Source organism: Ovis canadensis, chromosome 22 (assembly GCF_042477335.2).
Source record: "Ovis canadensis isolate MfBH-ARS-UI-01 breed Bighorn chromosome 22, ARS-UI_OviCan_v2, whole genome shotgun sequence".
NCBI lineage: Eukaryota > Metazoa > Chordata > Mammalia > Artiodactyla > Bovidae > Ovis > Ovis canadensis.
The window spans coordinates 40,062,157-40,087,819 of record NC_091266.1 but is presented as its reverse complement, the minus strand read 5'-3'; the positions used below and the strand labels follow the sequence as shown (position 1 = coordinate 40,087,819).

At 37.6% G+C, this 25,663-nt stretch overlaps 1 protein-coding gene across 6 annotated transcripts in view; it reads left to right on the top strand.

Moving 5' to 3' along the window:
• CFAP43 (cilia and flagella associated protein 43) overlaps positions 1-24,097 on the top strand; it is a 99,182-nt gene extending 75,085 nt beyond the window's left edge. For 2 of the 6 annotated variants that reach the window (XM_069567042.1, XM_069567041.1), the window contains 15 exons: positions 1,406-1,612; positions 2,533-2,622; positions 2,915-2,995; positions 3,831-3,956; positions 6,083-6,202; positions 9,170-9,277; positions 10,413-10,499; positions 11,418-11,506; positions 13,335-13,548; positions 14,682-14,794; positions 16,071-16,230; positions 19,207-19,371; positions 21,169-21,249; positions 22,936-23,089; positions 23,278-24,097. In XM_069567042.1, the coding sequence (XP_069423143.1) occupies positions 1,406-1,612; positions 2,533-2,622; positions 2,915-2,995; positions 3,831-3,956; positions 6,083-6,202; positions 9,170-9,277; positions 10,413-10,499; positions 11,418-11,506; positions 13,335-13,548; positions 14,682-14,794; positions 16,071-16,230; positions 19,207-19,371; positions 21,169-21,249; positions 22,936-23,089; positions 23,278-23,444 (1,962 nt within the window). In that variant the 3' untranslated portion in view covers positions 23,445-24,097. Of the gene's footprint in view, positions 1-1,405; positions 1,613-2,532; positions 2,623-2,914; positions 2,996-3,830; positions 3,957-6,082; positions 6,203-9,169; positions 9,278-10,412; positions 10,500-11,417; positions 11,507-13,334; positions 13,549-14,681; positions 14,795-16,070; positions 16,231-19,206; positions 19,372-21,168; positions 21,250-22,935; positions 23,090-23,277 lie in introns of those variants that run through there. The other 4 variants (XM_069567044.1, XM_069567043.1, XR_011252044.1 and 1 more) reach the window with 3 other exon arrangements.
• Positions 24,098-25,663: the final 1,566 nt, after the last annotated feature.

Sequence of the window (25,663 nt, the reverse complement as noted above, 5' to 3'; positions counted from 1 at the left end):
TAAGATTTCTATAAGTTCTGGGGCTCAGTGATAAGGTATGGTGTCCTTCAGGCTCTAAGCTCCTCCTTGCTTTCAACCCAACAAGTCAGCTTCAGAACACACCACCTATACAAGCCAACTGAAGGTTTTTGAAAACCCAGTAACTTGAGATTGCACCAATGCAGATGGTTTGATATTTAATGTTTGGTCATCCCTGTTCTTGAAAATCTTTCAGCCCTGTCTGCAATTTGAGTTCTAACTTCCTACTACATTATTCTGCTGTCTCTTCCTATCTTTTTCTCTTCTTCATCTCCTCCAATACCTGAAATTCCTACATATTTATTCTGAGAACTGTTTAGTTATCTCTTTGGTTGCTTAGCTTCTGCTGACTTATGCCCTCAGTGTCCCACCTTCCTGCCACTTTATTAAAACCTTTTCCCTACAGAAAGTATTTTCAAGCTAGGAGAAATTCTGGTGCCAGCTGTTAAGACCATTTTCCACCCTGCTTTAATGGTTTCATCTTCAGTAGAATAGATATGTAGATTGAACTCTGATGATAAAATAAAGTCTACTTTTAGTTTGACCCATCATTCTACTCATTAGTAGAGCTAGGGGCAAAGCAGTTGCCAAACCAGAGATACCTTAGTAATTGGCTGATCCAACTAGCTAGATTGGGCTCCCTTTCTAGTTAAAAATGACCTGTCTGTACAGAGGAAGAATATTGTACATGGTTGTGCTTCTATGGGAGCTTCTCCAAACAACCTCTACAGTGCATCTTCTCTTCACCTCATCTACCCAAACATGATTCCAAAAAAAAGACATTTTCCAACTTAAATACTGAATGAAAGTGTTAGTCGCTCAATCGTGTCTGGCTCTTTGCAACCCCATGGACCGTAGCCCACCAGGCTCCTCTGTCCATGGAATTCTCCAGGCAAGAATACTGAAGTGGGTAGCTATTCCCATCTCCAGTTGATCTTCCTGACCCAGAGATCAAACCCCGGTTTCCTGCATTGAAGGCAGATTCTTTACCATCTGAGCCACCAGGGAAGCCCAAATACTGAATGTTGCTTTTCAAATGTTCTTATGATGGATTAAAAAAAAGCATACACAAAAGTAGATAAAATAGTCCAAAGAGCCTCCACGTATCCATTATCCACTTCAGCATTTGTTAATATACCTGCACACTGAATTACAGTGTACATTTCTGGATATACACTGTGGTGTAACAATTATGCTGTTGCCTTAATCCTGCTCATGGTCAGATGCCACTATAGATTACTGAACCAAGAAATGACTTAATGCAAACAGTATTTTAGATTAACTTGTGTATAATTTGTAAAATGATTTTGGAGAAAAAGTAAAAATGTGGACCCATGTTGCCAGTAAGGGTATAATACAGGATGTGTTTATAACATTGATATTTCAGGATATTATTTACAAGGTAAAAACAGCTTTCAATAGTGAGTTTGATGCTGCATATAAACAAAAAGAGATTGAAATTGCACGTGTGAAGGAAAAAAATGTAAGGATTAAAGAAATTATTTTAGATCTGGAGTTGGAAGAATCAGTCTGGCAACCAGAATTTGAGGACTGTGAAAAGCCAGAGAGAACCCTTATTGTGGAAGGTAGTGAGGTATGATTCTCTGTGTATCATCTCTCGCCTTCTTTCTCACGACATTTTCCAGGCTCTTATTTATTCTTCTTCTTTTTGCTGCTAGAAGCAACTGTATAAGGTAAAAATCTTGGTTGCAAGTAACAAAACCAGCTAACATAGCCCCAGAAATAATGAGGATTTCTTTTATGAATCCCATGGAGTCCAGAGAAGATTTGGACGCCAAGCCTAGAAAGAAGCAGGAACCACATACCAGAGCCTTGTGAGGAGACCAGAAGTGCCCTTTCCTCATCTTTTGATTCACTTCTGTCTGCATTTCAGCAGCCTCTAGTAGTTTCTGTGTTATATCTCCTATATTCTAGGGAGCATCTGGTCCAAACTATAATCTCTTAGTCATAGGTCCAGATTTGCCTGGAAAGGGGCTCCTTGGGCCAACTTGGGCCCAGCACCTATAGCCGTAGAGGTTGGGTCACATCATGGGAATGAGACTGATGGAGCTCCATTAGTTATGTAGCCATTACAACAGTATGGGTTCCAGAGGAAGGGGCTCACTGGACAGCCTTCTTAAAATCTGTTTGGCACTGAGACAGTTACAATGAAATACTTAAAGAGAACATTTCAAATATAATCATATTTCATTTATAAGGAGTGATTCAAAGAGAATACCGTTGCTCACATGAAACGATCTTGATTACTTCAGGGCAAAAGATAAAAGTGTTGCTTAGAGGTAATAGTAACACTAACAGTCCCTGTTGAAAGTAATCATCTATTTTTCTAACTCTCTCATTTTGGATCTCATCTTCATTCCAAAATAGGAAATTGGTAGCAAAACCTGGGTATTCCCTCTATCCCCCTAATTACGTCTAACCCCCTCCCAGTGTGTAGAAGGAAAGTTTGGGTTTTGTAAGAATAACAGCAGGAAACTACATTTTCTCTTTCAGATTTCAGCTCAAAGACATATTAAACCGTGGCAAAAAGCCAAAGCAGACTTGCTTGTGACCCGTGAAATGGAGCGATTGCTTCTGACACGGGTATGCAGTTTTCCTCTGGTGGTGCCTAAGACCCTTTTTCCTTTTAGGCATGCTTGTTCCTAGCTTGGCTGAATAGTCCTGTACTTGTACTTCAGCAGAGACAGACATTAGGCATTTGTCGTGGTCAGAGGTCACTGGAATCTCAGCGGCCTCTTGTCCCCTCCATGCATGCCACTGCCCGCCCTCCCCAATCCTAAATACAGTCAGTCTAATATTGGGGTGGGGCTGTCCCTGGTGCCACTGGAGTGGTCTCTGTCTCAGTGACCCTCTCTGACCCTGGCTCTTTCCCAAGGGCCCTGACTCAAGACGCCGAGCCCTCATGGACATGATGGGAGGAGTTCTGGAAGTCAAGAAGGAAGACATTTTGAGAATGGTGAGATTCCTGGCCATCCTTATGGAAGGTGGAATGGGATGGAGCAAGCTACTTAACCATGACCATTTTTTCCTATGTGAACCTAAATTTTAGAAATTCTACAGCAATAAATATACCACCCCCAGTGCCTCATAAGGGCTTCCCCGGTGGCTCAGACAGTAAAGAATCTGCCTGCAATGCAGGATACCTGAGTTCGATTCCTAAGTCAGGAAGATCCCCTGGAGAAGGGAATGGCAACCCACTTCAGTAATCTTGCCTGGAGAATTCTATGGACAGAGGAGCCTGGTGGGCTGTAGTCCATGGGGCAGCATAGAGATGGACATGACGGAGTGACTAACACTTTGACTTCACTCAGTAGCTTATAAACATGTATCAGGCAAATAAGTTTGAAACCACAGGCTTGTCCTCCAACCTGAAAAAAAGCCAACAAATGAACAACTAAAAAAGCAACTACAGTGGTTTTGGTCTCTACAGAAAGCAGGGATAAAACTTCACCTGTAATTCTCCAGATACACCGAGGAGTATGCCCTTTGATACCTGACATAGGTATCCTGGAGCTCTGACATAGTTCTAGCTATGAGGATATCAACTTGCATGTCTGAACTTGTCAGCTCAGAATCAGGGTTCATCCCAAACTATTCACCCTGGCTTAAGTCACAGAAAAACAGTTGTAACATTTTTTAATATCCTTTGGTCAAAGTGTTAGGTCATTGTCTTGCCAATGTGAAGAACTATACCCTTTTAAGGGGCTCTTTTTAAAAACTGTATCAGTAACTCAGTTTTACTCTATTGCTACATTTATATTTAACCTAGATGCTTTTCTTTATTTCTTCAGGTGATTCCTCAGCCTCAGTTCATGGTAAAACCTGATGCTTTGTGGTCTGAAGAGGAAAGGAAACTCTTCAAAGAGTATGAGAAAAAAGTCAAGGAGTTAAATGAAGAAAGAGATAAGTATAGAAAGGTCAGAAGAGCAGAGAATATGGCCTACCTTACCAAGGGTTTTGTTTCAGTATCTTTTTAAATGGCATTTCAAAAGGCATTTTCTCAAGTGCCTTTAGTAACCTCAGGATGTTGTTTCAGCTTAAATTTTCAAGAGAATTTGAGGAAGTGAGTGCAGATAAATTTAAAGACTTAGAACAATTTTAAACAATAAGAACACACAGCAAAATTGAAAGTTCTTATTGATTTCCCATGTTACATCATTACAATTCATTTGGTCCTTCATTCATTCTTCAGATGTTTAATGAGCACCTATGACAGTATGTTCAAGGTACTGCTGTCTCTTGCCTCCATCAATTTAAGCTGCATGCTGTTGCTGTATTTGCTCTCAATTTCAAGGAAAAGACGTGAAAGAAGAATGACGCAATCAACAGAATTCTAATTTGAGATTTCTGAAATGCAGGACTCCTACTTTTCTCCTTCCATCATAAAGAAACATTCCAACATGGGAATTGCTTACCATTATAATAGAGATGTAAAAGTTGATGGTATACAACCAAGTTAATATTTATCCTTCTGTGAAGAAAGTAAAATCATACCATCATTCAAGGCAGGACAGTTTGTCAGCTTTATAGAGGCTGTATTTTATGAACAACTCCTTTGAACCTATTGTTAACTTGTCCCTGTTTTTATTCACTGCATCCTCTAACAGTGCCCTTGCGTTTTATCCAAAATGAGTAGTTCTGAGTGCAGTAAAGATGTCAAGAAGTTAACAGAATTCAGATGCCTAAAGTGGTGGCATTTACTTCATGGTCTTGCACAGTAAAATACTCTCTTGCCTACACCTTCACCCCCTGCCCCTTGACCACGCTCACCTGGTAAAAAGTCAGCCTTGATTAAACCAGCACTCAACTTTCTCTGCATTCACACCATGCAGTGGGTGAAGAAATATAATAAAGTGACTATATGTTTTGCTTTTGGAGTTGGACAGTTTGAGTCCAATGTGGCTCATGGAAATGTTATTATCTCTGAAAACCTCAGTCTCCTCATCTGTAAAATGGGCATTCTGGAACCTTCTTTCTGTACTGTTGTGGGGATGCAAGAAGGCAATACCTGTAGTTTTCTTAGCATTGCCCCCAAACTCAGGAAATGACCCCATGTTAGCTATTTTTAAAGAATAAAAATAATAGTTCACACTCATAGTATTGAAAAAAATTTAAAAATTAAATCACTGTGAGATCATTTAAAAAAAGAAAAGAAAAAATGCTCCATGGTTTCACTCTGATGACATTAGTCCTTATTGGGTTCTTAAAGCTGCTCAACGATGCTATCCCCCCTCCCCCCAGGTTTCAGTTTCCCCCTAGTTTAACCTGGTGGATCTTTTTTAAAATGCAGATTCAGATTCTTTCATTCTGAGGATAGAGAAGGCCCCTGAGATTCTACATTTCTATTGAGTAACCACATGGTTCAGCTGCTGCTGCTGGTCGGTAGTCTACACTTTAAGTGGCAAGATCCTAGAGGACCATGCTGTGTGTTCTCCTCTGTCCTCAGACTTGTCACACCTGACCCTCAACTCTCCCCTTAGTTTTGCTCAGAGAAGAGGAGCAACTAGAAGAGCTTTTCCTTACCCTTCTCCCACCACATCTACCACCCATCCACCTTGAATCCATAGATCCTTCTTGCCTTTCTCGGGTAAAATGGCCTTGTTAGCCACCCATACCTCATGTTCCACTCCATGCACTGGGTCCCGTCCCATCCATCTGTTTAATGCTGTTGCTCCAGCCATCTGCTCCATTTCCCTGCAGCATAAGTTTGCCCCTCTCTACTGGATTTTTCCATAGATGCATGCTGTAGTCTTACATGTTGTATACATCTCTTATATTTACAAAAGAAAAAAGATTCCTTTGAAGGTTTGTAAAAACAAACAAACAAACAAACCTTTGTATTATGGAAAATGTCAAACATATATAAAAGTAGAGAGACAATATAACAGACCCAGGAGTAACATCTGTGGCTGAAGGGGAAGCCCAGAATACTTCACAAGGCCTGCCCTCCACCTGCCCCTTCCTTTTGGCAAAATGTAAACAATCACTCCCTAGGAACATCTGATGTTCCTGCATGTTAACTTTGGTGCTGATTTCCTTTTAGTCTTTAGAAGCAGAAATGAAGAAACTTCAAAATTCTATTCAAGAAAGCACACAGAATTTTGACGAACATTTGAAAAGACTCTTTGACAGGAGAGTGAAGGCAGAGATGGTTGTCAACCAGGTAAATAAAAGCTTCACTTATATGACATTCTTTTAAGGAGCCTCCAAGGCCTTTCACTCTTCTCAGGATAAAGAGCAACACCCTGTCTGGCAGGAAGGCCCTGTACTTGCTGGCCCTGCATCCTGTTCCAGCCTCATCTGTGCCACCCTCCCCCTCACTTGCCATGCTCCGCCCTCTGCCACCTGGTTCACACTTCCTTGCTCCCAACTCTGCCAATAATACTCTCTTCCAACCTCTTTGCTTCCTGCACTATATTTACCCATCTGTCAGGTCCCAACTAGGTTAGATCTTCCTGTTATATACTCTGTTCTTTTACTTTCTATCACTTAATACAACTGAATTTTAATTTATTGAGTTACTTTTTAATGTTCCCAAGACTAAGCTCCATGAAGGTAGGGACTGAGTCTCTCTTGTTCATCCTTATATTTCCAGCAACTGGTAAAGGGTTGGGCTCATCCTATATGTGGAATGACCGAATAGTCTACATGCTCCAAAAAATCAGATGAAAAATCTGACTTACTTTGATTCAGCAGTAAGAATGTAAATGAAGTATACAATAACTTAAAAACAAGAAGACGAAGAATGAAGCCTTTAAATTCTGAGGGAAAATTATTCCTAACAGCTCCTATGTCAGACCAAACTATTAACTGAATATAAAAAGAGAGTAATGATATTTTGAGAAATGCAAGGTCTCAAAAATTTTTGAGCACCCATTCTCTGCAAGTTAATGGAAGATGAATCTCACCAAAGCAAAGGGTATCGACCAAGAAAGATGAGAGGAGTTAAGGAAGCTCCTGGATGGTGTCTGTATTGTCAGGGTCCCAACAGGAAAAATACCCTGAAAGGGTTACATATAAGAGCGGGGGATGCAGGGACTCCTAACTGAGGTATGGGCAGGGTTAAGGGAAACAGCAAAGAGTGGCAAAACTCCCAGAGACTAGAGGTAACGTGAAGCCAGTATCATGGCTAGAGCTAAAGAGGCAAGGGAAGAGCACTATTCCCAGGACCCAGTAAGACCCGTAGCCATGGGAGAGGGGCTGTTCCTTGGGAGTTGTGGCCACAAAGAGAACATGGTCACAGGCCCAGGAGGGAGGGAATGTGTGCATATAGTAGTTGGTGAGGGAGATTGAGAATGAGTGCTCCAGCATTAGTCATAAGAGTGCGTTAATCATAATGGCCCCAAAGTGGAAATAACCCAAATGTATTATTCAACAATAAAAAGTACTAGTACATTCTACAACATGGATGAACCTGGAAAGCATGCTAAGTGAAAGAAGCCAGACACTCTGGGCCACATGTTGAGTGATTCTATTTGTAGGAAATGTCCAGAAGAGGCAAACCCATAGAGACAAAGTTAATTAGCGGTTGCCTTGGGGTGGAGGCAGGAAGACCTCTGGAAGGTGTGGGGAGAAATGGGAAATGACTAACAGATTTTTTTTCGAAGTGCTGAAATAGTCTAAAATTGTGGTGTTGGTTGCACAACTGAGAATATAACTTTAAAAAACCATTGAACTACAGACTTTAAAGAACCGAATTGTATGGATTGTGAAAGACATCTTAATAAAGCTGTTACTTTTTTAAAGACATACTTAAAACATCCTTTCATACAAGTGAAGTCACTCAGTCATGTCCAACCCTTTGTGACCCCATGGACTATATAGCCTATCAGGCTCCTCCATCCATGGGTTTTTCCAGACAAGAATACTGGCGTGGGTTGCCATTTCCTTCTCCAGGAGATCTTCCAGACCCAGGGATTGAACCCGCATCTCTCGCATTGTAGGCAGATGCTTTACCATCTGAGCCACCAGGGAAGATTTTCATACAAGACAATGAGGAAATTATTAAAGGCTACTATCAACAGGAGTCCACTTTAAAAGATCCCCTAAATGGGACAATTTAAGATTCAACAATGATAACAATTGCAATTAATTGAAGCCAATCAAATTTATTAGGTTAATGAATTTGTGATGTTTTAAAAATAAAAATGCCTTCAAAGGATAAAAACCAGTTTATTATCTAAAAACTAATAAAGTGTCAAGAATTTACTCTGCTTTTCTGTATGAACTACACCACCAGGTAACCATATAGCAGATAGGGAGAAGCATGCCTTTATGAAAGGATTTCAGTTAATAAGTGAAAAAGGAATGATAGAAATATTGTATCACCATTTTGCAGCTCTCAAAGGATTAATGAACCTAAGCCCTGAGATCTATAGCTGCTAACGTCTCAGAAAGAAAGACAATTTGACACTACCTGTTTCCTGATCAAAAAACACCATGTCCCCTATGGTCTTTTAAAAGGATCAGACATAGGTCTGATCTGTCCCCTGACCCAGCTGCAAATTTTCAAGAAACACATGGGGTAAAGGATTCTGTGGAACTCACCATAAGTAAGCAATGAGCAAAAATCAGACTAGGTGAAACTACAGATAACTACAAATAAATGTGAGGGAAAGAAAGAGCTGAAAGAGAACCTGTGGATAATAATAGGCTTTCAAAATGTGACAGTTTTTTTCAACAGACAGTTATAGTAGTGCCCAGAAGATGCGTATTTGGGTAATGATACTGTAAAGAAACACAAGGAAGTGATTACTGTAAAAGTCCAGACAGTGGTTATTATTGGAGTTGAGATTAGGATGGGGACACATGGAAGGGCTCTGGTTAAGTTCCAGTTCTTGAACTGAGTGGTGATTACAACAGTGTTTTGCCTTAATAATAACTCATTAAACTATACATTTGTTTTATGTGTTTTCCTATGTATATGTTGTATCTTGCAATGAAAATTGAAAAAAGGTAAAAACAACTGAGTCGTTATTGCAAGTTTATATTCCCTTTTTCTTGAAAGGAATTTCTCTTTCTTGTGTGTCATAAACTTGCTTGGTGAGTGCCAAGACTGTGACCCTCAATAGAAAATCCTTTCCCAGGTGGGCACATTGATCGTTTTTCCCCTTTTAAAATATTTCTACAGGAGGAATTGAAAATAAACAACCTTATTTTCTCTTTGCTGTTGGATGAAGAAATAAGCTCCAGAGAAACATTCCTGAACAACTACCTTGCAAGGAAGCAGGAGGAGAGGGTAAATACAGTGTCTGATATCTGAGTATCAGCAGTTTCTGACCAACTGCTCCCACTTGACAAGAGTCCACACTCCTGCCTGGCCCCTTCTTTCTTCCTACATTCCTTCTCAAATGTGTATGTGTTCCTTGGCTCCCTGTCTGGGACTTTTAACCACTGACTGGCTATGGGACCTTGGACAAGACATAACCATTAAAGCTATTTTCAAGCTCTTCTCTAGGGTGTATTGTTCTCTCTGGACCATTTTGCACTCTGTTTCACTAAATATGTAAGTAATGGGTTAGCTTATAGAATGAAAAGCTGTAATATTTTTTAAAATGCTAATAGATATGTTTCATGAAAGAGACAATGAATACAAAATGCTTGTCACATAATAATTTTCAAAAGATGTCAGGTTTTATTAATAGAATTAATAAGAGACATTTATGAATGATTGATTTAAAGTATCATATGACATTCATTTGTGTTTGCCAGACACTCAAAAGCTAGCAGGGGGATGAGAAAGCCATTTAATGAAAATAAGAAAGGGCTTCAGCTGTATCCTGACTAGGAGTTGTTGGCATGAAGAAGCCTGGGGCAAGTTACTTAGAAGCTGGGCTACCTATGTGTTTGGTTTGGGAAGCAGATTTGGGGTTCCCCGATTGGTCCTCAGTTGAAAATGGTGGCAAAAATTAGGAAAGCTGAAAGTTATTGACCAAGTTCTGACAGTTTAGGGGCCAATCACTGCAGAGGTTGTGGTTTCAATTCCTGGCTGGTTGCAGACTGTGAGTCAGTTCTATTTTTATATATGGCCTGGCCATCCTCCATTTACTAATATATATCCAGTCTCTCAGAACCCAGGCCCACATGACTCCCAAGCCTGTACAATTTCACCACCCATACTGCTCTGTCAAGGGTGTAGTATGCTCCCTGGTCACTTACACACTCATGTACAGAGCTGGCTACACTTTGAAACAGGTGATTGGGATGTTTGTCCTTTCAAAGCCTCCAGTCGATTTACTTTCTTCTATGAATGTTATCTGTAATTGACACTTCAATTCACATTAATCTTGTACTAGGGAATTCCTTTTTCTTTTTAGTATGCTCAATATTTATATTTATCCTGTTCTGATCTTCTATTCCTGATGTTATTCTAGAACCAGACCACAGAGGCCATCCGGAAGTCTAGAGAAGACCTGGATATGTACAAGGAACACTATGACAACTTACTGGCGGAAGACAAAGTGAGAGCTGTTGCCTCAGTCACTTCCCAGTGTGATAGCATTGCTGCTGCCTGGATTTGGGGAAGATTAAAAGGGATACAATCTAATCTTCTCATAGAATTTTCTCCTACTGTAATTCTCAGTTATGGGTAAACTCCATTCTATGCCATTGTGTATTTCTAAAAATCACTGTGTAAAATAAATTTTTGTAAACTTCTCTGGTTTAAGCTTTCTCTTGCACAAAAAAAGGAGAGAGCTCATCTAGACTTTAGAGCCTTTCAAACTTCAGGTTGCAATCTCCCTTAGTTGGTTATGAAATCAATTAAGTAGGCTATGACCAGCAGATTTATAAATGGAAAAGACTAGGATAGAAAAGCAAACAGAAGAATAGAATGGAATGTAACAAAATAGAGGTACCTTGTCTGTTTTATAAATATTATTTTGTGAAACTTCAGTTCTAAATAAAACCCTAGTGGTTCAGACAGTTAAGAATCTGCCTGCAATGCAGGAGACCTGGGTTCAAACCCTGGGTCGGGAAGATTTCCTAGAGAAGGGAATGGCAACACACACCAGTTTCTTGCCTTTAGAATCCCATGGACAGAGGAGCCTGGAAGGCTACAGTCTATAGGGCTGCAAAGAGTCGGACACTACAGAGTGACGAACACTTCACTTTCACTTCACTTCAGTTCTAAGTGATTTCTAAGACCTCTTATATGAAATAATATTTTTAGTTTACTGAGGTGCTTCTTCTTTAAGGTAAATCTTTGTGAAATCCTTGCACAGTGAGTGGTCACCCTTTAACAAGTCTGTGTTATAAACCAAGTATTCACGGATTTTAAGAAAATCAAAGTGATACAATTAATATTTTAGAGAGTATTGTCACAGATAAAAGCCTTCTGAACAAAGTTGCAATCCTGGGAATGATATGTTTTTCTTTAGGTTCTGGATCGCAGCTTTAAAAAGGAATTTTCTGAAATTCCCAGTCATCAGGTGGATATACTCTACAAACTTTTTAAACGCCGACCAAGGTTTGTTTCTCCTTTGCTATCATGTTTCTGAGAAAAAACAATTGTTATTATATTTCAGCTTTTTCTCCCAATTATTTCACAATATTCAGTGTAACATCATTTACATGAAAATGTCCAAGTATTTTGATCTTAACTCAGTTTTTTAAAGATTATTTTATCTTAACAGTAGGCAATGAAGACTGATTACTTCATTATTTAAAAATTAAGCATCTAGGTAATCATAGTGCTATTATAGGTTCTGTTTTATACATGAAAGTGGCTCCTGACAAGATATAGATGGCAGACAGATTTATAAACTGTTTTTCCCAAGATGTGTTCTAACACGTATGCATCCCTTGCGGTATGAATTGGAATTACACATAAAAGGCTTCCAGGACAAAATAAGTGTAAGGAAATACAGGGTTGAAAAAGATACATAATTTTCTTTACTGAAGAACATTTCAGAACTTTCTGTAGCCTTTGCATCCCATGTGAGAAATAGAGTAGGGCATGTTTTCCAGACCCTTTCCTCAGAGCATCTCATGTGATTGTGTTCAAGACAAAGTTTGAAAAATGCCAGTATGAATGACTGACAATAACCATTATCAAAATAGTTCTAAAACATCTGATTTTGATACTTGAGAGTACCAAACAATTAATTTCACAGATTTCCAAATTTTTACCTGTATAGATTTCCATAATTTTTAATCAAACATAATGTAGGAATCAGGGAGTTTGTCAGAAAGGTGTAGGCTTATCTGTGTCTAAGATACAAACTGATTCTCTCACTTTTGACAGATTATATGTAACCTGAGAAATTCAGCCTAGAACAAATCTTGTATCTTGGTTTCCCTGTTTTTAAAGGAGTGAGTTATATATGCCTATGAAGAAAGAAGTGAGTCCTATCGAAAGGCAGTAGTGGAAAAAGTACAAGCTGTATTGTCCAGCAGCATTAGCTTTAAATACTGACTCCACACCTATCAGACCTGTGGCCTTGGTCAGTCACTTCTCTCAGAGACTCACTTCCTTCTAGAAAAAGACGATAACTATAGTAACTTCACAGAGAAGGCAATGGCACCCCACTGCAGTACTCTTGCCTGGAAAATCCCATGGACGAAGGAGCCTGGTAGGCTGCAGTCCATGGGATCACGAAGAGTTGGACATGACTGAGCGACTTCACTTTCACTTCTCACTTTCCTGCACTGGAGAAGGAAGTGGCACCCCACTCCAGTGTTCTTGCCTGGAGAATCCCAGGGATGGGGGAGCCTGGTGGGCTGCCGTCTATGGGGTCGCACAGAGTCGGACACGACTGACGCGACTTAGCATAGTAACTTCACAGCATATTGTGAGGCACCTTGAGAGTGAGAGCTGGTACAAATCTCAGTACCCTTCTCTTCCCAGCTGCAGCCCAGGCGAAAAAAAACAATCCATAATGTAGATAAAAAAAAAGAGGCACTTCTCCAGGTGCACATTTAGCTGAACATATTCCAGGCTACTCACCTGCAGCAAGGACATCAGCAGAGGGTGTGTGGGTCAGAACCAGGGAATACCTATACTTCTCTCAGGCATTTACTTGCCTGCTTAAAATACCCAGAACGGAGACATTTTCTCATGCAGTTAAAGCTCCCAGTGCTGATTGCAGTTGCGGGACATCTGTAGTCCACTTAAGGTCATGTCTGAAGATGTCGAAAGGTCCCAGCAGGTGCTTTTCTCTTTGGGGTAATCCACCCACTAACCACAGGGAAGTGCCATGCAGTGTCACACCTCTGCTAAAGGTTGTATTATTTAACAGTGATTGTTTTGTATGTGAAAATATGAAACATTGATGGGCTTTTATTGATAATACCAGGATTCACAAACACAAAATACACGCAGAAACGACCAGTCTTGTGCCTTTCGGAGAGCGACCAGGATCTGGGAAATTGAATCAGGATGCCTTTGCCCAGTTAATGAAAGCCATGGATGACTTGGACAGTATTAATAATATGCCAGAAGGCTTGGACACCTCCGTCTGGGAACATTTCTGCATGGCCAGAAGAGCAAAAGTGGAAAATGAACAGAAAGTATATAACATTTTATCATTCTATTTTATTTCATTTCACTTAGTATGCTAGTGTCAAATATATAGTTTATGGTGGTCAGTCCTTCTAAGAAAATCTAATTATTTAGGTTTCCCACTAGGCTAGCAGTTAGTAATATTAATAATAATGATAAAGAAATAAAATATTAACCTTAGTCTGATTGAGGGCTAAGTACAGGCCTACTTGTAGACCCACTGTCCAAAATGATGGCCATTAGCCAGACATGGTTATTTTTTTGTGTGAAATAAATGTGGGCAGTTCTAATTGAGACATGCTGTTACTGGAAAATATGGGCAGAGTTAGAAGACTTAGTATGAAAAAAAGAATGGAAAATGTCCCAATATTTTTTATATTCTTCACAGGTTGAAATGATAATGTTTTGGATATATTGTGTTAAATAAAGCAGTAATTTCACCTGTTTCATTTCACTTTTGTAATGTGGCTCCTACAAAATTTAAAATTATGTATGTAGCTGGCATTGGTGGCTCACATGACATTTCTCTTGGACAACACTGTTGTAGACACAGCTTTTTCTGTCTGCTCTGGTCTTGAGTAGTGTTCATCTCCTTTTGCATAGACTAGAATTATATTTCACCTGAACCAACCAGAACAAACTTTATAGTTTTGCTAGAATGTTTTGTTAATGTAAAAAAACAGTAGGAATTTGAGAGTGTGTTTAATTGGGAAAAGACTCCTTCCTCTTGTTGCTTCTTGACCACAACCCTGCCTCCACTCCCCCAGATTCCCTAAATTGGGTGCCACATGTGTGAGGCTGTTGTATTTTTGTTGAAGTATCTATGACTGTAAAATGTTGTCTAAGATGATAAGATATCAGAAAAATCCTAGCTGCGTGCATATTGTCTTTCAGTGAGAAGCAATTTTAACACTTTGGGGGGATACTTTTCTAATTATTCATGGGATGTGCCATGTAAGTTTCAAGTTTCTTGTATTACATAATGGCAGGGATTTAAATTTTTGCTAATTTATTAGGAAGTTGGACTTAAGGTTTTGTAACAAACTTAAAAGATGTATATTTCTCAAGTTCTTTGAAATTAGTTTGCTTTTATTTCTAACGCTCCGTAGGTTCTGAGATGTTTGTGGTTTGATTTCTTCAGGTAAAGCAGAAAGCTGCTGGCTTAATAGAAATGGTGGCTTTCCTCCGGAGAAGAACTGAGGATGATGAGAAGGTGCAACATGAAATTGAAAAAGTGTTCCATGAGCTCATCCTGTAATTTGAACCTTTCATTCACGTTCATGTTTTCAAAATCTAAGCTAGGGCTAAATTAAGTTGTGTTATCATGGGGGAAGAGTGCTGACTCACTGGTTTACAGCTGGCACTGACTTTACCTATTCATGCTTTATAGCTTCTCTTTGAGAAGTGCATTTTGTTATGTAAGACCTTATTTCAGAATGAAATTTACCTTCATGCTCCCTGTTCTTACTGCAAACCATCAAGTTTTTCTTTTTTTTTTTTAAATTTTCAATGTTTTTCCTTTTTAAAATCCTTTTCAGAATTTGAAGTGTAATTTACTTATATTAGTTTCAGATGCACCAATAGTGATCTGATATTGCTATACATTACTCAGTGATCTCCATGATAAGCCTTGTTAGCATTTGTCATCATACAAAATTCTGATAATATTATTGACTATATTTATATTCCCTATGGTATACCTTATATCCCTGTGACTTACTTAACAAACATGTAAGTTTGGGGAAAGGCTTTTATTTTAATCTCCTTCCACATAAAAATATAAAGAATATGTTTCTGCTAGTAAGTACTTTTAGGCTCAAGCCACAGAAGCAAACAGTGTGGAAACTTAAGCAGATATCCAAGAAATTTCCATCTATATGCCTGATAAGCTAATATTTTTCTTCAGGGCAGCTTGTTGCATTTTCCTGAGTGACTAAGATACTGTCTTCTGTCCTTGCTTCACTTTTGGCCATATTATAGCCACATTGATAAATACTTCTCTGATGTCTCCAAATTCATCATTAAACATCATTTTCAGATCTAGGTAATAAGCAAGAATATGGATTACCTAAAAATAGATTTGATAAGTAGCATGCAGATTAAACATTGTTAATATAATATCAGAGATCAATACATGAAGTCAGAACAAATCTACCTAAAGATTTGTTATTTGGTAGTGTCTCTGTTTTTTTCCACTTATGTTCAAAAGCATATTAATGTTTTCTTAATCATGAAGTAAAACTTTATGAATGTGTTTCTGTGCATACCATTCTGTAAGCAGCCCAAGTGTAATTCCATATCCTCAAGAAAAGAAGTATCACAGAGATCTCTAGGAAAGCTTGTCATTGGAAAAATATTTTCCACATTAATCTCCAGTGTGTTTCCCTTCAGGTTAAGGAAAATTAATTTTGAATTTTATATTCAATTTTTATATCATACATATTTTATTGATTGTATATATCAAATGATAGGTGAACTTTGGAATGTAAATATGTCACAACTACTTATTTTGAAGTCTTTTTCAATTTAGATTACAGGAAGACAAAGTGAAATTCCAGTTGAATTTGACGATCCAAATCCTCCTTAAACAAGGACAGGTAGAACTGGAGAATTTCCAGTTAATGCTGGATTATTCTGATGCAATCCTCATCAACAAGATAATAATTGAAGACTTGAATTCTGTGATTCGGGTAATTAGCATTTTTTAAAAAGAAAAAAACGACATGTCACCTGCTGTGCCAAATATTTTTCATGTTCCCCCATTTCTATGGGAATTCATTTTCATTCAGTTGGGGTAGGTGTTTCCTACCCTGAAGAAGTTTACACATGTGTCCAGGCCCCACCTCTAGACATGGATATATTTTTTAAAAGCTTGCCAGATAATTTTAAGGTAAAAAAGTTCAAGAGCATAAAGTTAAATGTTCATTCTAATATACCATCATTTCATTAGAGTCAATTTCCTCACCTAATGATAAGTTTGATAAGCTTAGATAATTAATTTCAGATCTTGCTTGTTTTTTAACATAAACATCTAATGTTAAAATTTTCCTTCTAAGCACTATTTTAGCTACACTCTACAAATTTTGATAGTTTGTATTTTTATTTTCTTTCCATTTAAAATATTATCTAATTCCCCATGTAACTTCCTATTAGAAGTTACTATGGGTTATTTAGAAGTATGTTGTTTAATTTCCAAATATTTGGGAATTTGGGGCTATTTGGAAATTATGTGCTAATGTTGCTACACGTATTACTTGCTCATAACCCACATTGCATTACTATTGTTCCTTTAGGCAGTCGGTTGTCTTTAAGAGTGATTAAAAATAAAGAAGAAATGATTTTCTATTTCCCTTCAATTTCACAATTTCAAGAGATCCTTCCTTGTGTGGATTGAAGTTTCTGTTTTGTATTATATACCTTCTGCTTAAAGAACTTCTTTTAACTTAACTGAATTGTCTGCTGGTAATGAAATCTGTTTTCCTTTGTCTGAAATTGTCTTTGGTTCACCTCTATTATTAAGATATTTCGCTGGGTTCCCTGGATTGACAGACTCTGTCTCTGTCTCTCAGTCTTTTCACTTTAAAGTTGTTCGTCTTATTCTGGCTTACAGAACTTCTGACAAGATGCCTACTGTATCTTTTTAATCTTTGCACCTCTTAATGTAGTGTGTCTGCCTTTGAGATTTTCTCTTTATCTTTGATTTTCAGCAGTCTGAACATATGTCTAGGGGTGTGTGTGTGTGTGTGTGTGTGTGTGTGTGATCCTTTTAATGTATTCTTGACTTTGGCTTGATAATATATTTTGTCCAGGATTCTTGCATCCATATTTATCAAGGATATTGACCTATAGTTTTCTCTTATTGTGGTGTCTTTTTCTGGATTTGATAACAGGGAAATATTGCTCTCATAAAATGTTTGGAAGTATCCCCTTTTTTTCAATTTTTTTCTTAAGTGTTTGAGAAGGATTTATATAAGTTCTGGTATGTTCTGTTTTCACTTACATTCATTTCAAAGTATTTTCTAATACTGCTTATGATTTCTTCTTTGGCCCCATTGATTATTTAATAATATATGATTGAATCTCCACATATTTGCAAATATTCCGGTTTTCTTTCTGTTATTGATTTCTAGTTTCATTCCCTTGTGGTCTTATCAGACACTTTGTATGATTTTCATCTTTTAAAATGTATTTGGATTCATTTTATGGCCAAACATATGGTCTGTATTTGAGAATACAGAATAGTGTGTATTCTGCTGGTACTGAGTGAGGCATTCTGTGTATGTCTCTTAGGTCTCGTTCAAATCCTTTATTTCCATATTGATCTTCTATATACTTAAAAACCATGAAATAAACAGTTCCACAGAAGAGGGAACCATGCACTATATCAATTACTTGACAAGGTTGTCAACACTCGGAGTGTTGGTTCAGGAGCTCAAATGGCGATGGCTGAAGAAATAACATGAAGTGAGGAAGTTGAGACTGGGACTACTAATAAATCTTATGCAAAAGCTGACTGAAAGGAAAGCAGAGAGGAGATGTAGTAGTTTGACAGAAGTGTTTCTCAACCTCAGGACTATTGACTTTTGAGCTGGATGGTTATTTGTTGGAGAGAGCTCATGTGCTATATATTATGTGGAGTTTAGAAGCACCCCTGGCCTCTACCTACTAGATGCTATTAGCAATGCCTCCCCTTCCGGTTGTCAGCCAAAATGCCTCCCAATGTAGTTGAATGTCCGCTGGTGGGGCAATGTTTTGCCCATTTGAGAGATACTGCTGCAGAGAAATATTTGACCTTAAGATTTGGGAGCTGGTGTTGACAAGATCAAGGGTATGATCATGGGAGCTGGGTGGCTGAGCAAACAGAGAAAATATCATTGAAAGTGAGAAGTTCGAGGAATTGAGGCCAAGCAATGATCAAAAGATAAAAATAATTTTTAAAGAGAGTAGCAGTTGGCATAGTCTAATGGCATGATCTTGAAAAAGCTAAGTTCTCTCAGGAGAAGAGAGGAAAAATATAAAATATTAACTGATGAAACTCACATACAAATTTATTTTAGAATCTTAGTAGTTTCACTGTTAGCAATCTGGGGGAGCAGTTTCGTGAAAATATTACTGAACTTCATGTAGTCCATTTGAAATGAAGTATAGAACATCCAAATTATTAAATATCATATTTAACCCATTCAATTTTCTTGTTTTCTCACTAGCTACCAACCAGATACTATTGTGCCTAGTGTGATAAACTACAATCCTTTATCTTTAGTGTCAAGAATGTTTGGGAATGCATGTAAGAATTAAAGATTTTAAAATTTAAAAAATAAAAAACTAAAATTAAAAAAGAAAAAAAAAAAGAAGCAGGGGAGAATAGGGGTACAAACACTTACAGATTGATGATGGTAGAAGGAATTCCTGCCTAATCATTGACACAAAAGTAAACTGGCTATGCCATTCAAATTATCTTATAATCCTTTCTGTTTAGTAACTATCTTGCTTTATATCATGATCAGATTGTGCCCATGAAGTAATTTCTAATATCTGCTACATTTTTAAAAGAAGATAGAATTATCTCTGCATTCCAAGTGTTTTCTAAGAAAAGCATTCAGCTTCAACTATTCTGAATGCAGAATGTTATATGAATGCCAGTTGTGTGTGTGATTTTTTTTAAGAATCAAGGACAAAAGAAGGTTGCTAGCATGATGGAAAGTAAAGAAGTCCATAAAGGAATATTTCAGATTGAGTGGGAACATAAGAAGATGGAGATGGAAATGGAAGATCTAAATCAGAAGGCTTGGGATATTCAGATGCTGTTTTTTTCAAAAGATCGTCAAAAGGTAAGTTCTCCCTGTGCCCCACTATATAATTTTAATTTCAGTCATTAATGTATTCACTCATTCAACCAATATTTAATAAGATGCTCTGTGATGTCAAGCATATCCTGTGCATAGTATTTCATAATGTGACTATGGATTCTGTTTCTTCTTTAGTTTACATTTGCTGCCTCTGGTTCTTTGTGACCCAGTCAGTAGTATAGTTCTATCTTGCAATTCACCAGGAATTTCCTAATTGTCAAATCTAGTGATCCCTTTCCCAGTCATCACCATCCCTGTAGTATTTGACCATTGACCGTCTTCATTCTCTCTTTTTTCTTTTCTTTCTGGCCAGGAGCATGTGAGATCTCAATTCCCCAACCAGGGATCATACGTACGTTTCCCCACAAACTCCCCCGCCCCGCACAGTGGAAGCAGAGTTTTAACCACTGGACCTCTCCTGTGAGGTCCATCTTCATTTTTAATATTGCCTGTTGTTTTGGTTTTAATCATCCCTCCTGTCTCCTGTATTTCTTCCAACATGTCAAACCACTCTGCCTCTTTTCCTGACTTCTCTTTTATTTCCACCTCTTAAGGATAGTGATTAAGATTCTGCCCTCAGCTCTGTGTTTCTTTCCATGTCCTCTCCTTTGATGATTTCTCTTTTTCTAACTTCCATGATCACTCCTAAGACTCATCCAAGCTTTCTGGATTCCAATTCAATTCCAATCTCACTTCTCTGAACCTGATCTTTCTCAGAATTATTTCTGTGTTATCTCCCAATAGCACCTCTTCTTATTTTGCTTATTTCTATTCTTTCAGCCATTCACTTGGGATTAAAGTTGCTGTCCTCTGATTCCTCTCCTTCCCTTGTCTTCCAAGCCTTGCCTAGTGTATCCATATATTCCCTCATTCTTTGTGCCCCTAGCCTTTACCTTGCTTCAGTTCTTCCCTTTCAATGGTTTCTAGTATTTTATAACAATCTTCTAACAAGTCTCTTGACTTTGGGTTTTTCTCTATCTCATCTATAGATTCACCTTCCTATTCAGCTCTAATAACATTCCTACTCTGCTCCATTTTAAACTTCCTCTTCTTACCTGGCCAATGAATTTTCAAGTTCTTAAGTGGTGCTGAGTGTCCTTCAATCTTTCTCAAATTCATTCCCCCATTAGTCTTTTACACATCAATATTTTCAAACCAAACTGATTCTCTTTTCTAGGATTCTTTCTCTGTGCCTTTGCAATACTGGTTCTTCTACCTGGAATATTTTTCCTCAATTTTTTTCACATCTCGAATCTATCTACTTTTGAAGGTCTGGTTCAAATGCCACCTAATCCATAAAGCCTTTTGATTTCCCAAGCTCAGAGAAATCATAGCCCATCTCAAACCACCTTTTAATTTGTATGTCACTTATGTATCTTCTGGCAACTAATCATATTACTTATTCTCTTCTTCATGATGTCTAGGTCATGTTATCTATCTTTGTTATCTCCCTCAGTATCTTTAACTATTAGTAGGATGTTGTTAATATGGAACACATGAGACACTGTCAAATAAAACACAGTAAATATCTGGTGAGTTGAATAAATGAATGAATGAGAAAATAAAGTAGGCATTGGTAGTTATTAGTATATAGGTGAGTGCATCAATAACTAAACATGAGGAAATATTATGGCACAAAGTCAAATCAATCCTCACTTGGATAGACATTTTTTATGAGAAACAGGAACTTCCAAAACTAAGATAATCTTTATAAAATTATCTCTTGGAAGAAATAGAGAAAAATATACTTACTCTGTGGTTTCTTTTTTCCTCTCAAAGTACCTAAATGAACCAAACTATGAGACTCTGATTGCCATTCAGATTGGAATAATGGAGCAGACTATTGCTGTTTTAGATAAGGTAGGAATCAAAGATATTGATCATTATATTTCCAGTATCTGTGAATGATATGAACAAAGTAATAGTTTTCAAACCATGAATTCAAATAGAACCTACCAAAACTTGGTCTTTTATAATGACATTCAGGATGTAATTCGGTTCAGTTGCTCATTCATGTCCGACTCTTTGCAACCCCATGGACTGCAGCACGCCAGGCCTCACTATCCATCACCAACTCCCAGAGTTGACTCAAACTCATGTCCACTGAGTCGGTGATGCCATCCAACCATCTCTTCCTCTGTCGTCCCCTTCTCCTCCTGCCTTCAAACCTTCCCAGCATTAGGGTCTTTTCAAGTGAGTCAGTTCATCGCATCAGATGGCCAAAGTATTGGAGTTTCAGCTTCAACATCAGTTCTTCCAGTGAACATTCAGGAGTGATTTCCTTTAGGATGGATATAATTAGAGGTCCCTAAATATCATCTTTGCACCCATAACCATTGTGATAGCCAGAAGGACTTAAAAAATATTTTAATTTTATATTGGAGTATTGTTGATGAATAATGTGTTAGTTTCAGGTGTACAGCAAAGTGATTCAGTTATACATATATGTGTATCCATTCTTTTTCAAGTTCTTTTCCCTTTTAGGTTATTACAGAATACTAAGCGAAGTTTCTTGTGCTATACAGTAGGTCCTTGTTGGTTATCCTCTTGGTTTCCCTGGTGGCTCAGATAGTAAACAGTCTGCCTGCAATGCAGAAGACCTGGGTTCGATCCCTGGGTTGGGAAGATCCCCTGGAGAAGGAAATGGCAGCCCACTCCATTATTCTAGCCTGGAAAATTCCATGGACGGAGGAGCCTGGCAGGCTACAATCCATGGGTTCACAAAGAGTTGGACACAACTGAGCGACTTCACTTGTTGGTTATCTATTTTAAATATAGAAGTGTGTATGTCTCAATCCCAACCTTCCATTCTGTTTTTTCCCATCATTCCCCAGCTCTGTAAGCATAAGTTTGTCCTCTAAATCTGTATGTTTCTGTTTTGTAAATAAGTTCATTTGTATCATTTTCTTTAGATTCCAGGTGTAAACAAAATCATATGATATGTCTTTGTCTGACTTACTTCACTTAGTATGATAATCTCCAGATCTGTTCATATTGCTGCAAATGCCATTATTTCATTCTTTTTAATGACTGAGCAATATTCCATTATATATATATATGTACCACATCTTCATCCATTCATCTGTTAAGGGACATTTAGGTTGTGAAGCACTTCAACATCCTTTGGGGCTATTGGAGTGTAGGTGAATTTCCTGTTTCACATTCGGTTATGATTTTATGTAGTAGAAGTGTTGATAGTCTTTCCTTGGCATTGTAAAGGCTTTGTTTTACCCTAACTGCCTGAGCACTCAGTTTTGAGTGTTTAACATATATAAGATGGAAACAAAGTACTCTCCAGGCTGTGTTCTTAAAATCTCTCATTTCTAAGAATATATAAAGTTTCTTCTAAAATGTATATTAACAGACCATTCTATCTTTCAACAAATAATTTAAGTACCTACTGTGTGTGGCCATTATGCTAAGCACTAGGGGTATGGTGATAAGATATCTTAATGATGACAATGTATTTAAAATTTAAGAATATCTTCATAAAATATTTTCTTTCAAAATTATTTTTGTGGGATGTCCTGGGAACAAAAATTTCAGACACACAAAAAGAATGTGGAGAACTGCAAAAAGCTGCTTAAAAAACTGAGAAGGTACAGCAATCAAAAAGATATAGCAAATTATACCCTAGGTTGCAACTTACGAGAAGAGCTGGTGGCTGTCTCAGAGAGAAAAGACATCTGTAATGCAATGGGTAAGATTTTTTTTTCTTTAATTAACTGTCAGTTTGTTTAAAAGTAATCAGAATTCCTAAAATCTGTACAGCGGTTATAAAGCTACCAGTATTTGTTCCATATGTTTAACTATTTCAGAGTGCTGTTTCTGTATTTTAAAATGTAGATAATAATTCAACTAATTTCATCTTCTTCATTTTGGGGATAGGGTCTAAACTGACTTGTGAAAAGATTGCCAAAGAACGATACAAAAACATGATGCGACAACAAAAGTTAACAAAAATTTCAAAACAACAAGCTGAGCAGATTTCAATACTACAGGCTGAAGTTGAAAGATTACGAATGAAAACATTTCCTGCTCTTGTTCAAATGTAAAAATACTGTGGAAAACGTAAGACCAAATCAATCATTTTAAAAATAATTTCATTTGGTTAAAATTATTTGTTTCTCTTATATCAGAATATTTAAGTAGAATCTTCTCTTAGTGTCATATTTTTGATAGCAAATTTTGATTTTAGTCTTAATCATTATAAAAATGTTTGTCCTGCATGAATAAATGTCTAAAATAACATGAATTATTTTTATTCAAGAATGAACAAGATTTTATCTTAGAATATATTCAAGACCTATTTTATTGTCTTAATCAAAAATATTTTCACAGTAGTATAGACAGTCTTAAAGACAAAAAATTATTCTTAGCCACTAGTGCCATTTCTAATTTTATAAAATTACCAGAAACATTATGCTTATGATTTTTATCTTTTATATTTTTCTGTATTTCCCATTTTCTTCAGTAAGCACTTCTCTATAATTGGAAAAAAATTCATAGAATGTTAAAGATTATTCCCTCTGCTGTCAATGTGAACAAAGTGGCTTACTTTTTAAAAGCCCTAAATCGTTTGTAAATTACAAGATATTTTCTACGTAAGCATTCTACATAAACATGACATAATCATCTTTATCTCATATTTATTACAACAGAACTTAACTTTGTGTCCCACTCAACAGAGTTTAGTAAACAGAAAAAACACGTCTTCTCATTTTGTGATATTGTGATTTATAAGAAGAAATATACATTTGGTCTTCGACCCCATTCCTGGCACAGAGGTCCTAAAACACTTGGAATTCCCTAAGTGATGAGAGAGGTACAGGTATCTTGTTAATGAGGTGACTTTTGGACTACACGTAAGGATAGAGGCTGGTTGCCCGAACCAACGCTGTGTCCCAACCTCCAATCCACCTACCCAGCCTTCCCACACTCCCACCCTCACCCCCACCTCCAGGGAAGGTAAAGGAACTGGAAGTTGAACTGATCACCAATGACCAGTGATTTAATCAATCATTCCTATGTAATGAGGTCTCCATAAAACCCCACAAGGGCAGGGTTTGGAGAGAGTGCTGAGAGCAAGTAAGCTCTGAGTCTTTTCCCATACCTTGCCTTATGCATTTCTTCCATCTGGAGGTTCCTGAGTCAGATCCTTTTATACAGTAATTTGGTAAATGTTTCTCTGAGTTTCGTGAGCCATTCTAGCAAATTAATTGAACCCAAGGAAGGAGAGTCTCGGGAACCTATTTATTGCCAATGGGTCAGAAGCAGAGTTGACAATGTAGGCTTTCAGTTGACATCTAAAGTGGAGGGCAGTCTTATGGGACTAAGACCTTAACTTGTGGAATTTGATGCTATCTCCAGATAGATGTCAGAACTGAGTTGAATTGTATTATAGGACATCCACATGGTGTTTGAGAATTGTTTGGTGTGGAGAAACACAGCCACAAGCGAAGGAATATGGTGATAAGAATTCTTATACTTCCATGAAATAGTTTATCACTTTATTCATGTAGATGATGATAAGTAATGAGATTAACTGTTCAGAAAACTGCTTTGCCTTTCCATAGCCTATGGACTGACTGCATTCCAAGGTGATAATCAGCAGGATCATTGACCACAATCTCCAAATGGTATCAATGTCTCATTGTTCTGCAATTCGTGAATTGTTAAGTTTAATCTGCAATACCATATACAGTGTACACTGGTGTAGGTAAAGCCAAGAGGGCAATTATAAAATATTATATTTAGAAAAAAAAATTTTCTAGAAGTTTTAAAAACTTCTGTTTAAAAACTGCCAGGATAGTACCATAATTGATCACCTGTTCAGTGATCACCAGTTTAGTGGGAATAGTAAGAAAAATAAGAGTCAGTATCATTTTGACAACTCCCCTTCTTAGACCTACAATGAGTCCTAGTCAGTTTGGCTTATTAAGCATGGTAGTGTCCATTAGTAACATTTCCATGTCACCTAAATTAACTGTTGGAGCCTCCATTTGTTACTAGTCAAGGCCATAAATATCACTGGACAGTGCTCTGTGGATTGCTGGGTCTTAAAACAACCTGTGTGGTTTCTGTTTCTTAATGTCCACCCTGAGTGATCTTGCAATGCTCCTTGCTTAAATGCCTCATCTTTGAGGCATAGATAGAATGGAAATTAGCAAAAGTCTCTTGCCCCCAGGATGAATTCTAGTAGCATAGCAGCACTTGCAACAGGAGGCATCTTCTGGTTTGAGGGTGTTGGTAGGTGCTTTGGAAAGGCACATGG